Genomic DNA, 15163 nt, shown 5'->3' on the forward strand with positions numbered 1-15163 from the left:
GTAGCTGCTCTAGTTTACATTCTCACCAACGATGTATGAGGGTTCCTATTTCTCTACCTCCTCTCCAGCACTTGTTACTTCCCATTTTAAAAATAATAGCCATCCTATTGGGTGTGAAATGGTATCTCATTGTGGTTTTGATTTGCATTTCCCTAATGACTAATGATGTTGAGCATCTTTTCATGTGTTTAGGGGCCATTTGTATATAATCTTTGGAGAAACATCCTTTTGCCCATTTTAAAAATTGGTGCATTGATTCTTTAATCTTCCTGTCAACCCTATGAAGTGGGCACGCGGTTCCCTCTGGCAGCTGGAGAAGTAAAAGAGAATGTACTAACTTGGTGAAGACCACAGCCAGCAGGGGGCAGCGCTGGAATATGAGCCAGGAAGGGTAACGAGCATGCTGTTCTGCCTTCCAAGCCACCTCTAGTCCAGCTCATCGTGCTGCAGATTGGACCCACGCCCTGAGCACTCACACGCCTTTCAAAACACCACCCAGCAAGAAAGCGGCAGGAGCAGATCAGAACCTGGGTCTGTCTCCTGGCCCAGAGGTGGAGAGAGTGGCCTGGGAGCCCACTAGGAGGTAAGTACCAGGAGAGAAAGGATGGCGTCTGTCCTTAGTCCTATACATCCTGTGCCTAAATCAGCTCCCAGCAGAGTACATACAGTTTGAATGGATGAATGAATGAATGAGTGAATGAATGACAAAATCACTGCCCTCAAAATGCTTCTCCAAGTAGAAGAGCTGATCCTATTTCTGAGGAGCTGACTCCTGAGAGTAGGGACATGAGAATGGAGGTGACGTCTGCAAGCACGCTGGACCCAGGGCACTGACTGCTCCCACGCCACAGGCCTGCCCTTCAGAGCTGGCCACACGGAGCCAGGAGAGGTGACGATGCCTCTGCCAGGTCCACGTGGGAAGGCCGCCGGGGACCCTGGCCTCTATGCGCTGACGCCTGTGCTCCCATTTGGTCCAGTGATCTCAGCGCCGAGGAACGCGTCCTCTCCAGCACATGCCTCAGGTTCTGGGAGGTTACACAGCAGCCAACAGTGTTTTAGGAACGAGCACATTCTTTCCAAGAAGAGTCAGCTTTAGTCATTCAAGGATGTTTAAGTCAAATGTTTTACCTCCAACGGCCACAAGATGGAACAGACTTGCTTTCCCCAGCTACACAGGAGAGGTCTGCATCAAGCTTGTAGGAAACTCCAGGAGATAGGGTGACGTAGTTTTAACCAGTTGAGGAGAACAGGGGATCTGCAATTCAGGAAATTCCTGAGAGCGAGAGAGCTGTGTATGTGCAGGGGGAAGACATCTAAGGCTGATATCAGCACAGTTGATCTTGCAAAATGTTTCCCTTCTCCCCAGAATTTCTAAATGTCCAAGGGTATGAGGGGACAGAGGAGAGAATTCCATGATGGGCTGGTTGCAACTGATTTCTGGGCTTGTGTGCTTCTACCTCCAGGCTCTTCTAGCCAGGGAGAGGGTTCCAGGGTCCAGTCAAAGGCTCATCTAAATGTGCTGAGATGGGTGACATTCACAGTACTTAGCTTCTTAGTTTTCCTTTTCCTTCTTTGTTAAGGTCTAAAAATCTTTGAAAGAAGAAATTAGGGCCAGGAGGGGTAGAAGTAACTTCATGTGAGCAAAGGACATGAAGGATAACCTAAGATCCATGACAGGTGGAGACAAGGATGGAGGGTTTTTTGTTTTTGTTTTTTAACTATGAAAACTAGTTCTTTGGGTTTTGGAACTGGAATTTTGGCCACCTGGAGATGATTCAGTATTCTGCTAAGACTTTTCCTTATTTAGCATAGATAGCTTTTTTGTCCACTTTCCTTTTTGGTTGGATCTTTAAAAAGTTATTTCATATGCAAAACAGAGCAGTCAATGAGTGATGCTAAAATGATTTGTGCTTCCAGGAAGGCAAGTCTATATTCTTTAGCAAGAGGATGAGTCTGTTGGGACCTTAGTCACTGGGAAAATGACTGCTCTTGGGACTCCAAATGTTAGGACTCTGAGCTGGGCTGAATGCAGTGGGGTAGAGCCCAGAATGTTTTGGGGTAGGATGGGAACAGAAAGGGGGATGTGGTTAGGCCATCTTTTTACTGACATTGGGGCCCTTCTGTGGAGTCTTTGGTTGGTTTTTATAAAGCTGGATTTGACGAGGGCTGCCACTGCTCACCACCAGAATGACTGCCTCATTAAGATCACTAGGCTTAATGAAATAATCATGCTTTCTGGGGTGAGAACAGGGCGACAAAGTAGTTTGCATTTCTCATTCTTTTGCTCTGCCCATCTGTGTCTCTCCTTCTCTGCCTTCCTAAATATAACCAACTGATTTCATTGCATTTAAATGCACGAAAAGACTTTGATAAAAATAACACTAATAAGAACCAATTAATTGGGGATTTGTGATAAGACAAGAAGGGCTTGGGCTGCAATTACCTTTGCATTATTGGAGAAACAGGTCTTCGAAGCAAACTGATAGCATAAAAATATCCCAGAGATAATACTTTTAAGAACAAAATATTTTCTAGCGCTTTAGCAACAGCCAATTGAAAATTCATAATCAAGGATTGAATCATTCTTATCTAATCAATAAAAAGAAGTCTACCAGGATTCTGACTGGGCAAACCTTGGGTTAGCCCAATGGCAGCTATTAGTTAAGGGCACCTCAGAGAAGCCAAGGTTAATGCCGCTGGTTCTAGCCTGAGCGGGGCTCTCTGGTGTGGACCAAGGAAAAAGTAGGGCTGACACAGGCAGGGGATGGGACTTTTGGGAGAGGCAAAGAGCTCAAGTCTCATCTTCATCTTCAATCTCTGAATCTCCTCTTCTTGGAACTTGTCTCCCAAGGGCCTGGAATTGCAAGAGGAGTCTGAAGTCTCTTTCCCTTACCTGGGAGAAGCATTGCTGCCCTTAGAAGACCATGAGCCTTGGATGGGGATGAGCCCCAAGGGAGGAGGCTGAGGGGCAGGCCTTGCCTTTTGTCCATGCCACGCGGAACCCACCAGGAGGGCCATGTTGGAGGCACTGGGGCCACAGGGCTGGCAAGAAGGCTCGCTTCACCTGAACCCTCCCCTCCATACATTAGCCTGAGGCCCTGAGAGGGAAAGATTTTGGAGTTCTAGATCCTGATGAGGCTCCCGGAGAGCAGCACGGTGTCTAGAGTTGTTAAGAGCACAGACTCTGGAGCTGGTGCTGGCCTGCAGGTCCAAATCCTGGACATGCCACTACCGACGGCCTCAGAGAAGTTACCTGGGGTCTGATTTTCCTCGTCTGTAAAATGGGCATGATAACAGCACTGCCACCTCATTCGGCTGTTGCAAGGATTAAATGGATTCATGTTCTTAAAGTGCTTAGATACCACTATTTGGTACATAGTGCTAAATAAATGTCTGTTTAATAAACAACAGTATTATATGTGCTAGAATTAATAACACTTCAGCTTTTAAATTAATCTTTAATGAAGGCTTTGAATAAACTCAAACAGCCCTCATCTCCCTTCAATACTACAAAAACAGTGATGGTTGAAGACACACGTATGCAAATAAATGCCAAAAAATTTTAACAACACAGACAGAGCTTCTATATATGTGCTGGGAAATTAATTCAGAACTTTTTAGGTGGGAGTGAAAAAATGTTATCTGCTCATGTTTAAAAATGGGAAAGAGAATGCTGATTTTTCAGGATGTTTGTATTATCATTCCCTCATCTGCCAACAACCCCCTGCCATCCTTCAAGGCTTTAACTCAACCCCTCTGCTTAATTCCTCCCCCTAAATTTCTGCTGCAATTCACCTTTCCTATGCAAGTGAAGTCTTCCATTTAAAACCGTATTAAGGTAATGGGTTCTAAAGTACAACTAGGCTCATTTTTAACCACATCCAGAAGCTGAAGCACTATGAAAAATCAAGAATGGTCCCGCTCCACTGTTAGGCTGCAGCTCAGACCAAAATAGACCAGCACTGGGCTCTTCACCCTGCCACCGACTATAATTAGCTTGTCTGCAGCTAGGAGGGAGAAAAAAAATTACACTACCACTTAAGGTGCTGATAGAAAAGCCCATTCTTTTCCTTTCCGAAATGCCTCTCGCTGGTAAACCACTAGGGATTTTGCTAGTATTCACTAAACTGTACCCCCCCACGCACACCTCCCTCCAGACTAACACCATCATTTTGAGAATGTGAAGTGAGTCAGAAAAGACCACATTCCACTCTTTCTCTGGGAATGTGTTCTCTCTCCAGCCCTTTTCCAATCCCACCTGTTTAAGGAAGGAGATTTGAACTTGCCATACGGTGTCTGGGTGAGCAAGGCAGGATGCCTTGCTATATTTCTGCCCCAGAAACCGAGGCAGGCAAATGAGGCACAGGGGGAACTACCGAGCATTACAAAGAATGAAATCCCAACGTACTTTCTTTGCTGTCGATATCCTGATATGTCTAGAAGGGTTTTCCGAGGGAAAGACCGAAAGAGCTTCTGCACCTGCTGTTTCCATGACAACAATCTTTTTTTCTGCGTCTCTGTAAATGCCTGCAAAAACAAACAGGACTTTTTAGTGGGTGATGCAGCCTGGCGTTAGAGAAACAGGCAATTAATAGGGGAACACGTCCGAGTCTGCGGTTGTTTTTTCTCCACCTGTTTCCAACCCGGTCCAAACAACAGGCTGTTTCATTTGGGAGTTGCCTGTAAGTTTCCGACATTGGAGGTGTCTGGTCAGGTACCTGCATTAAGCTTTTGACAAGCCTCTTTTTTCTGTTGCATTTCTGGCAGATGCACCCTCCCCCCACTTTACCCATCCCCCCTGGACTCTATTTATTAGTGAAGAATGAATTGCAAAATTCATTGTTGAATGTTCTGGCTTTTTCAGGCCCCCTGCATTTTCATAATCAACAGAAAGACTAAACCACTCTAAAAATCAATCTGTTTGATGTGTGTGGTCTGAGGGCATTGGAGAATGGAGAATATTCTCCGAGTGTCAGGGCTCTGTTGAAAAATATCCAGTTACGGGATCCCATGCCCAATGGAAACCCCAGTGCACCAAGACTGACTTGTATCTTGTGTGAAGTGTTGGAAAATGGGTAGATCTGATGCATTTTCAAGTCTTTTCTAGTCAAAATCGGTGGGAAGGGATGTTTTGCCCTGATACGCTCTTGTCTGTATCGTGTGCGATTGTGTGCAGTCTTGGCGCTGCCGCAGCTCAGGGAAGGACTTGACGTGGGCTCTGATTCCCCGAGCACGGACTCAGGACATCAGAACCAGCCAGGAGACATCCCAGGTGCAGAGCCTGCTTTAGGGGGGGCCGGAGGGGCAGCTGGAGAGCACCTGCTTTCAGCAGGGGCCTGGGGGTTCCGACGCAGGAGCCCCCTAGACGGCGCGGACCCCACAGGTCAGAGATGAGACCCGACAGGAGCCCAGAACTGAGGCGCACAGTGACACCGCCAGCAGACTTGACTGAACAGCAGTAACGATCATGGCCATAACACACACAAGTAGTTTTGTCAGTGAGGCATGAAATCTCGTAAGGAGCAATAAACTATTAGAGCAACAGACGATTTGACTATTTCCCATAAAGGAAACAGATTCCTGAAAAACAGAAAAAACATGACGGCTTAATTTTCTCCGGAGGGCTCTTTGGTCTAAACATAGGAGCAAGGTGAACAAAAACAAAAAAGTGCTGGTCATGTTGTTGAAAAGTTATTGACGACACGCAAAACCCTTTCCTCCTGGGTGGCCTGTGAAGGAGACTCGCTCAGGGGGCCGAGGCGGCTAAAGGGCTCAGGGCCCCATCAGGGAAAGGTGTAGCCCCTTCTTCGGGTGCGTGGTGGGCCAGTCTCTTGGCTAGAAGACGAGGACCTGGTTTTCCTCAGGGTGTCCAAGGGCACGGTGGGAAGGGCAAGCATCTCTGCTGGCAGGGTGGGGGAGAGATTCGGCTTTTGATGGGCTTACTCAGTGAGGACGAAGACACAGGCACTCTGGGCAACGTGGCATCGGGAAGGGAGTTGACCAGGAGGTCATGTGGTTGCAGATGGGCCGGGTATGAATCCCCCTGCACCCTTAAGATAGTTTCCATACCCAAGACTCAGTTTCTCCTAACACCCTTCTCAAAGGATTATATAAGGATTAAATGAGATAACACTTAACAGTTAGAACATGCCTGGCTCTTGGTGGTGGTTCAGCACATGTTAGTTCAGTACATTTTTTATTTAAATAAGAAATTTAAAAAAACAACAAAAGGTGGAGTGGGGGACAGAAAGTGAGCAAGTTCTCACATTTTTCACTTAACCTTTATAGCAATCAGTTGCACGTATTTTCTCTCCATTTTATAGGGAAGGAGAACTTAGATTCAGCAAAGATAACTCAATGGAGAAGTTGGAATTAGAACTCATTCTGGGCGGAGGACTTGCACCAGTGGTTAGGGTGTCCATCTACCACATGGGACATCCGCGGTTCAAGCCCTGGGCCTCCTTGACCTGTGTGGCGCTGGCCCATGCGCAGTGCTGATGTGCACAAGGAGCGCCCTGCCATGCAGGGGTGTCCCCCGCGTAGGGGAGCCCTACGCGCAAGGAGTGCGCCCCATAGGGAGAGCTGCCCAGCGCGAAAGAAACGTGCAGCCTGCCCAGGAATGGCGCCACACACACAGAGAGCTGACACAACAAGATGATGCAACAAAAAGAAACACAGATTCCCATGCCGCTGACAACAACAGAAGCGGACAAAGAAGATGCAGCAAATAGACACAGAGAACAGACAACTGGGGTGGGGGAGGGAAGGGGAGAGAAATAAATAAATATTTTTAAAAAATTCCTAAAAAAAAAAAAAGAACTCATTCTGGAGGGTAATTTACTCCATGGCAAAAGGAGAGCAAAAGTCTGTTCTCAGGCCGAAGAGGAGACCGTGATGCTCCTTTTTAGCTCATTCATGCAACAGTTTAGCGCCTACTAAGTACAAGACATTCTGGGGTAGGCAAAGGTAAGCGTGTTTATAATTAGTTTATTTGTTAATCTAAGTTGTGTGGAGGGTGTTTTTATTTTTTTTTTATTTTTTTTTCATCTGTTTTTTTTTTATTGACTTTGTAATAATATTACATTAAAAATATATGTGTGAGGTCCCATTCAACCCCACCCCCCCATCCCCCCTCTCCCCCCCCAACAACACTCGTTCCCATCATCATGACACTTCCATTGGATTTGGTAAGTACATCTTTGGGCACCTCTGCACCTCATAGACAATGGTCCACATCATGGCCCATACTCTCCTCCATTCCATCCAGTGGGCCCTGTGAGGATTTACAATGTCCAGTGATTACCTCTGAGGCACCATCCAGGGCAGCTCCATGTCCCAAAGACGTGGAGGGTGTTTTTAAAATCATGAAAGTCTGACTGTCTTTCTGTCTTTCAGATGCTGCTCACAGCGGCCCAACCCTGTTGGTGTGGTTGCACAGACCAGCCCTTGAGTGGTGGTCACGGGTGCTTGTCACACCTGGTAATCGACAATCACCTTTAGCTCTCAACACAGCACAAAACAAATGACTTCGAGGTCTCAAAACTGCACTACTGAGCTGGTCCGGAACCAAGCCGAAGGACAACTAGCCTGAGTTTCCATGTAACAAAGGTATAAATCGTTCACTTTTTGGATGTGCATTAACAGTGTTTCCAAGGACCCTTCATATGTGACATCTCCCACGGCAAAGAGCATCCAAGAAGATGGGAATAATCTTTACAGTCCACTGAGAGGTCCACTTGCTCACTCAACACCTAGGGCATTGGCTCGTTTAATTCAGGGTTGCAACGGGAGCGAGCCCAGTAGCAACGCCGAGTCAGTGTGGTGGCTGGCTCCTCTCAGTTCTGGAAGCTGCAATCGAGAGGCAGGGAGAGGAGCTCGGTCACGGCTGATTTCTGAAAGCTGGTTCCTGCGTCTGCACAGCGCGCTCTGTTGCAGGAGCTCCACTGTGAGCTGTGGCGCTAACGCCTCACCTCAGCCACCCCACTGGCAGCCCTGTTCGGCCTTGGGGAGCAAAGTGTCCTCAGGGGCTGGAGGGAAGGGAAGGTTGCCCAGACGCAGCCGGTCAGCCACTTCAGAGTTACTCTGCCCATCAGGCCCAGACCCATAAAAATCTGTCTGGAAGAAGATGGCTAAGATTTGTTCCAAAGTTTTATGGCTGGATTAAAAGGCTTAGAAAGGGGACAAGGGCCCATCTTCCCAGAACCACTTAAAGGCACGGAAGTAGCCTGGAATTACAACCCCGGAGACTAAGGGATGGGTCTCAGAAATAAAGTTCAGAACTTTCTGGTCCTTCCTTTCACCACTCGAGGGAGTTGGTCCCTTCACCCTTGGAGAGGAAGGGAGTTTTCTCGGCTTAGTCACCACCCTCCCCGTCCAGTCAGCTGAAGAACAGCATGTCCAGGCTGTGAAAGGGAGTCCTGTGCCGCTGAGCCCAGGTTAAGCCTGGGCCAGGACGGAGACTGCATGTCTCCACGGGCTCAGGGAGGTTATCCATGGAGCACAACCTGAGGCTGTGGAAAATTATTCAGGCACTTCCTCCTGGAACTAAAATAATAAGGAAAAGTACTGAACAACATTTTCCCTTCCAAAGAGGAGCGCAGGGGCCCCCAGCCCGTCAATTCTGGCAAGCACGCATGTAGGAACCCCTTCTGGCCCGCAAGGCCTATCAACGAGAGGCCCCCTCGGGTGCAGTGAGAGGCCGCCTGCCTGCAGGAACACCAGCCAAGCAGGGGGTAGGACCACACAGTGCCACCTTTGACTGAATCATCTGGGGCGGCCAAGGTGGGAAAGGGCAAAGAAAAACGAGAGCCAGGACACCCGGGGATGGCCTATGAGTGGGAAGCCCTGGGCAAAGTTTCAGGGCCGGGGTGGACCAATTAGGGAGCGAGTCCTTGTTTGACAAGGGCAGCGGGAGAATTTTTATTCTGTCCCAGGGGCTCTGCAGACTTGGGGTGAGGTAAGGTCCTTTGTCCTGCAATATCTTGAGGGCTCAGTGCCAAGAGTGGCAGTGGAAGCAGAATTCCAATTTGCTTCCTCAGAAGCTTAAGTCCTCCCCGATCAGTGCCCCCAACATCCCTACTAATGTCTTCCTCCCCCAAAAAACACAAGCCCCCCAAATGCTACACTCCCTGCCTGGAACCTTCTTCCGCTCCTTACTTAGTCTTAACCATGAAGACTCTAGCTGGTCTAGCAGGTCTCAGCTTGGAGACAGTGGAAATTCTGAGGAAACTCCCTGCTTCCAGCTCCATGCCTCCTTTGTGTTCCGCGGCACGCAGGGATGACCTGGGCACAGCCCTTATCATCCCCTATGTGCTGCCCTGCTTTCTCCTTGTGTCACCTGCTACCCTTACACTGTGAGCTACCCAGAGCAGGGCACGGGTGCTCAATAAATATTCTCTGAATGAGTGGCTTATAAACATTCGTAACTGTGTTCTTGCCTTCTCTTCTTTTGTTTGCTTTTTACCTGCTCTTACACTCCCCAAATGCAGTGTTGGGACTGGAAATAGGAAAGGGCTGGCTGGGACTTGGGGGAGGGGTACAGGCAAATGGTGAAAAGAAACCCATTCTCAGAGCCTTGCCCCTTCCTAAAATAAATATATAAATCAGCCTTTCCACATACGTTTCAGCCATCATCAGATACAGCCTGGCTTCTCTGGGGAAACCATTAAGGGGGAAAAATATCACACACACCTCTCTATTTTTTTTCCCATAAAAAATCTAATGTCTTGGAACGGTTGAATATTTCAGAGTATGGTGTGTCTGAGCTCCCAACCCTGCCAGCTGGTCAGCTGACAGAGCTTTGGCTGGCGCGATGGGCACATGAGAATTCACGCTGCTGTGAGAGAAACCACAGAAATGAGGATTTGAAAGAGTGGGAGAGGAGGGCTGTGGTTAGGATGGAAACCCAAAGGGAGACTGTATACCTACTGTGAGGGATGGGCAGGGCTGGGTGGCGAAACTGGCAAAGGGCTCAGAGTGGCACGAGACCCTCCACAGCAGAAGTGCCACTTGGCAGCTGGGAGGGTGAGGGCAAGTGCAGGGGGAAGAAGGCACCGGGCCAGGCCCCCGTGCTGGGGCTTCTCCTTTCACCAGGACCTACTGGACCCAGGGTTCCACCTACCAACGCCTGCCCCCAACACTGCAAAGGTGAGGCGGCTTTGGAGCCTTTATCTTTGTGGTCTCACATCACAATCCTACAAAAAGACCTCATCACCATAGGCTCATCTGGTTGCAAGTTTTCTGAAGTCTAGATCTTGACCCTAACTCTTTGGTTTACAAGAAGCCCTGGTGTCCTGGGCCGCCTCCCCTGTCCCCATTCCTCAGAGGCAGCAGCTCCCCAGCCCCGGCCGGCCCAGGAACGACCCCACTCCACACGTGAAGACTGTGCGCCAAGAGTCCCCGAAGGTGCGTCTCCAGCCTGCCTCCGTCCTCCTTCAAGAGGACATACGGCTAAACAACAATGCCTCTGAAAGTCACAAGTCCAAACAGAAGCCCAAGCCTAACAAGCCATCGAACCACATACACGTGTATACCCACACACACATTCATTATTTCTTTTGCTCTCTTGCTTTTTCTCAAGTTTAGTCGAACGAAAGGCAAAACATTACTTCAACACGAGAGTTTTAAAAGACTTGAAAATGCCGAGGGTGAGCCGTCAGGGCTGGGTTAACCACCCCAGGCTCAGTCACTTAGGGATTCTTCCAGAGTCAGAAGTTTCTGTCAGACATTGTCTTTCATCCCATGATTCTGGGCCTACAGACGCGTCCTTGGATCCCAGAGTACTACACGAGCTCCGCTTAGGTCTGAGGCTGCCATTGCCTAGTTCTGCCCAAGGTGTTATTAATGACCTCAAAACAAGTCGTTGGAGACCAAAACGAGCACATCACAGCAACTCTGAGAATCATTTCTAAGCAAAAGAAAAACGGATGTAAAACTATCACTACTCACCTCATGAATTAGACACTTGTCTATGAGCTGTAAATAGGAACTTATATTTTCCTCATCAGGTCTGGAGACCAAGAGCTGTGTGCACACTGTGAATTAAAAAAAAAAAAAAAAAGAAGGTGAATTAGAAAAATGCACGCACATTTTAACCTCTGAAAGCTGCCTCTGGATTTCCTTTCAGGTCCGACATTATGAGAGGTGTGTGCACCTCTGGCCTTATGTAAGGTTCACAAAAAAGGCTGGAGGCCCCTCATTCCACTGAATCACAGGCTCGGCCACCACGGGAGCTCTTGCCTTCAGACGCCCCTTCAGTTAATTCCAGTCATACCATTCTATATTAAGCCTTCTGCGAGGAGCCTTGGTGCGAGGACGAGCACAGCAGTTACACCAGTGCCCTACGCTATCTCGCTGCAAGAGGCTTCTTCTGAGAGAGGGTTCAAAGGCATCAGAGAACACCGATGCCATCAGAGAGCAGCCTCGTTATTTTGTGAATGAACCGCGCACCTCCTGCCAGGTGGAAAGGCCCTGGCGTCCGCGTTTGGAGGAGCGTGTGGCTGGCTGGCCTCTGGGGATGGGCGGCGTGTGTGCGCCCCCAAGAGCCTGCGACTCAACCACGTGGGGTAATTGCACACTTATACACACGCTGGGCCACCCTCACACTTAAGCACTAACGCACATGGAGCAGTCTGGACTTTCAAGGCCACGCTGGTGCGGCCTGGTCTGCTCCCATCACAGAGGCCGCAATCTTTGGTGGTGAGTGATGAGCAGGCCAGGCTGGAGATGGGGGGGACACAAGAAGTCATCGGAGAGTAAAGTTGCTTTGCACTCACATAGATCAGGCTTGAAAACTGGGCCTCACACTTGGCTCCTTCCTCTTCCTAACCCCTGCAAAGCCAAGCTGCCACGGAAGCCCACTTACTCCTTCTTCGTACCCATCTGCAGCTGGGTCTGCACATAGATTTTTCACCATAGCCTCGTTTGTAATAGCAAAACCTTGGTAACCACCTCAATGCCCGTGAATGGGGGCCCTGTTAAATAAATCGTGGTGTATGCATCCGGTAGGAGAGCACAGGATGCAGCCTTTACAGAATGAGGTAGTGCTATCATTTGTACTGACAGGAATATTGAAAATACATACTGCCAAAAGAAAAACAAAGCTGCAGAAAAGAATGTCAAATATGACCGTCTCCAGGGAGGACGATGGCAGGCCTAGAGGTGGGCAGGGGCTGCTTTTCATTTTCCACTATTTTGTTCACTTTGAATTTTTTATGTTGAGCACAGACTGGTTTTAGAATTTCTTTTAAAGTCATCGATATGTAAAAAGAAGCTGCGTCAGAGGAGTCTGGGTCTCCTGCAGACGGGGCCGTCATGGATCCTGTCACAAGGAGGGGGCAGGAGCCCACACCTTCAGGTAACACCCCCTAGGGGCAGCGTGGGGCTGAATCATCACCCATGGGAAAGTCCGTTCTAACCCAACACAGCTACCAGCCCACTCTGGGGTGGAGGTAGGGGTGGTGGGAAGGGGGATGACCACTGTGGGGAGAGGGAGGGCCCATGCCGGCCATCAAGCTACGGGCATCTCGGCTCCAAAGGAAGCTATGAGTCATCTCCTAATGAAACCAGAGTTTCACAAATAGAAGTCTTTTTTAAGGACGTGTGTGTGTGTGTGGGGGGCGTGTTTCTCACTCAGCTATAAAGCTCAGGTACCCATTTCTTTTGGCAAAAACTTGGTTCTTTAAAATGGCCTGAAATATTGGCCAATAAAGAAGAAAAAATTGTTTTTCCTTCCTAAAGGGAAAGTACTGGCCTTCACCACATTTTTTAAATAAGAGAGATTTTTAAATGAAAGATCCCATCAAACACACAAATGATTCTAATGCTGGCATTTTCAAGGATATTTACATAAGGGTCTGAGTCCAGGGGAAGGCAGAGGGTAATCCAGGTAGAAAGTGTGTTCTTACTGAAGGTACCACACTGTGAATTCTGTCCTGCCCTCCAGACATGCACACAGCATGGGCATGGAGCATTGCAGCAAGTACTTACCACGTACCCACTATAAGCCAAGCGCTGGGCTTTGTATGGGGAGCTCAGCGGTTATTAAAAGTCACCTGTCCATGTTGCAAGACTAATGGGGATACAAGCAAGCATACAGGCAATTACAGTCTAGTGTAAACTGGGCTAAGATGGGCAAATCAAGGGGTGGTTGTGGCACATGGTAGGGGTACCTCACCCAGCCCATGGGTCAGGCAGCCTTCCTAGAAAAGTGAGGACTCAGGTGAGACTTGGAAGAAGAAGAGGAGGCATTACACAGGGAAAGAGAAGGGTTGGGGTGAGGGAAAGCCAGAGTGTTTAAGTTTAAGGCCAGGCTGCCACATTAGGATGTGCAAGTTGTGCACTGCACGAGGGTACTCCAAGGTGAGTGGCTGCATCCACCAGGACGGGGTGCATTTTGAAACTCACACTAAGGCTTCATATGGATTAGTAGGGACTCTGGGTCCAGGCAGAGGGAATGTTTGTACAGAGGTTTGGGAACTCAAAGATAAAGTCTGTCTGGATTAAAGAATGGAGGCAGTGGGATAGTCGAGGTGGTAAGGTGGGGACAGACAAGTGACAATTTAGGTTTGTATTTTATCAACTAAGAGCAAAAGGGACACTTTATGTGGAACTGAATCTTGCTCTGTCTTGAGCGAATAAGAGGTCACAGAAGTAGCCGTGCGCGTGGTAGACTGTAGGACCCAAATCCCAGCCCTATTATCAGCCATTTAAGCTTGGTAGGCCACTTAGCCTATGTGCCTCAGTTTCCTCCTCTGTAAAATGGGGGTGGGGGATAATTTGAGGATTAAGCAAGCTGCATAGGTACGTATGCCTGGTATATAGTAATCACTAAGCAGCTGTTACTTCTAGAGCTTTTTGTCTGGTGAATCAACCCTGAAGAGTAAAAGGCAGACTGGGGAATGCGAACAAAACAGCCCACTGCTAAGAATGCTCCACATCACACCCAAATCTGCAAGTACTTGTGGTAGCCAAGGGAGAACCCACTGCCAAGGGCCTTCTGGACAGTGGGGTCTTAGGGTGAAGGACTGAAGATATCACCACCCTATCACCTTTCCTCCCATTTTCTGCCACTTTTGCTTTGGGGAGGGAACCAGCTGCTGAGTGTTTCTTTTTTCAGAGTTCATCCCACCTTCCTCCCGAGCGGCCAAAGGTGCGCTCTCATAAGGGGCCTCAACCTCCACGGCCCGAAGGAGTCGGAGAGGAGCAGGGTTGAGGAAGAGGCCTTGGGGGGGCCAGAGAGGCCTTTGGGAGCTCGGATCTGCATGACTCAACCTCTCTGCACTGCAGGCTCCTTACCTGACAAGTGGAGTCACCGACAGGTGGTTTACCCAGCGCCCAAGGCAAGGCCCCCACTCCCCACCCCTGGGAGCTGGAGGCTCTGGGTAGAGATTCAGAGAGAAGAAAAGGGGGAGGCAGGAGAATCAGGCCCTACCTTTCCCCATGACACGTGTGAACTGCCCGGGGAGATCCCCCTCCGGCAGGGGCGCCACGGCCAGCTCCCCGTCACAGCTGCTCAGCTGCTGCGGCTGGAGCCCCCCGCTGGCGCCGGCCAAGGTGCTGGCCGCGGGGCCGCCGGCCGTGGCGCCGCTGCTCGCCGCGCTGTCTTTGCCGTCGGGGCTCTGGCTCTCGGGGCCCATCAGCGCGGGCTGGTGGCGGGCCTGGGCCTCGCGGCGCCGGGCCTCCGGGGTGGCGCTCGGGGAGCTGTAGGCCTTGATGGGCGTCAGGATCATCTGGTGCAGCTCCTGGAGCGGGATGCGCAGGTTACCGCCCTCGATGATGTCCTGAGAGGGGAAAGACGTCCGTCAGACGCGCAGAGGAGCCGCCCACCGCGAGGCTTCCCAGCCCCTGCGCGGCCGCTCCCCACGCGGGGCTCCGGGGCGGCTGGGCCCCGCGGAGGAACGTTTTCTGGAAAAGCAGCCAGGTTTGGGATGGAAAACTTGGAAGACGCAGGTGCGTGTACAGGAAAAAAGGTATCACCTGAAAAGCCCACTCTCTAGAGATAACCACTGGAACACTTTTGGCTTCCTCAGTACATTTTTATAAAATGCATTTTTCTCTTTTATATTCACTCACTTCTTAGCCATTGTATAGCACAGTTGGGTCCCACGGTGCCTTTGAGTCCCGTGAATGATTTGCTCTGGCTGAGGCCCCGCCAGGCGCCCCT

General features: G+C 49.6%; 1 protein-coding gene across 6 annotated transcripts in view; it reads right to left on the minus strand.

The window, feature by feature from the left end:
• The window catches only part of SAMD4A (sterile alpha motif domain containing 4A), a 242859-nt gene that overhangs the window by 19708 nt on the left and 207988 nt on the right, over positions 1-15163 (minus strand). For all 6 annotated transcript variants that reach the window (XM_004472777.4, XM_004472776.4, XM_058293407.1 and 3 more), the window contains 3 exons: positions 14432-14780; positions 10948-11033; positions 4409-4527 (listed from right to left, as the gene is read on the minus strand). In XM_004472777.4, coding sequence (XP_004472834.2) covers positions 4409-4527; positions 10948-11033; positions 14432-14780 — 554 coding nt within the window. The remainder of the gene's footprint in view (positions 1-4408; positions 4528-10947; positions 11034-14431; positions 14781-15163) is intronic.

Source organism: Dasypus novemcinctus, chromosome 3, assembly GCF_030445035.2.
Source record: "Dasypus novemcinctus isolate mDasNov1 chromosome 3, mDasNov1.1.hap2, whole genome shotgun sequence".
Lineage (NCBI taxonomy): Eukaryota > Metazoa > Chordata > Mammalia > Cingulata > Dasypodidae > Dasypus > Dasypus novemcinctus.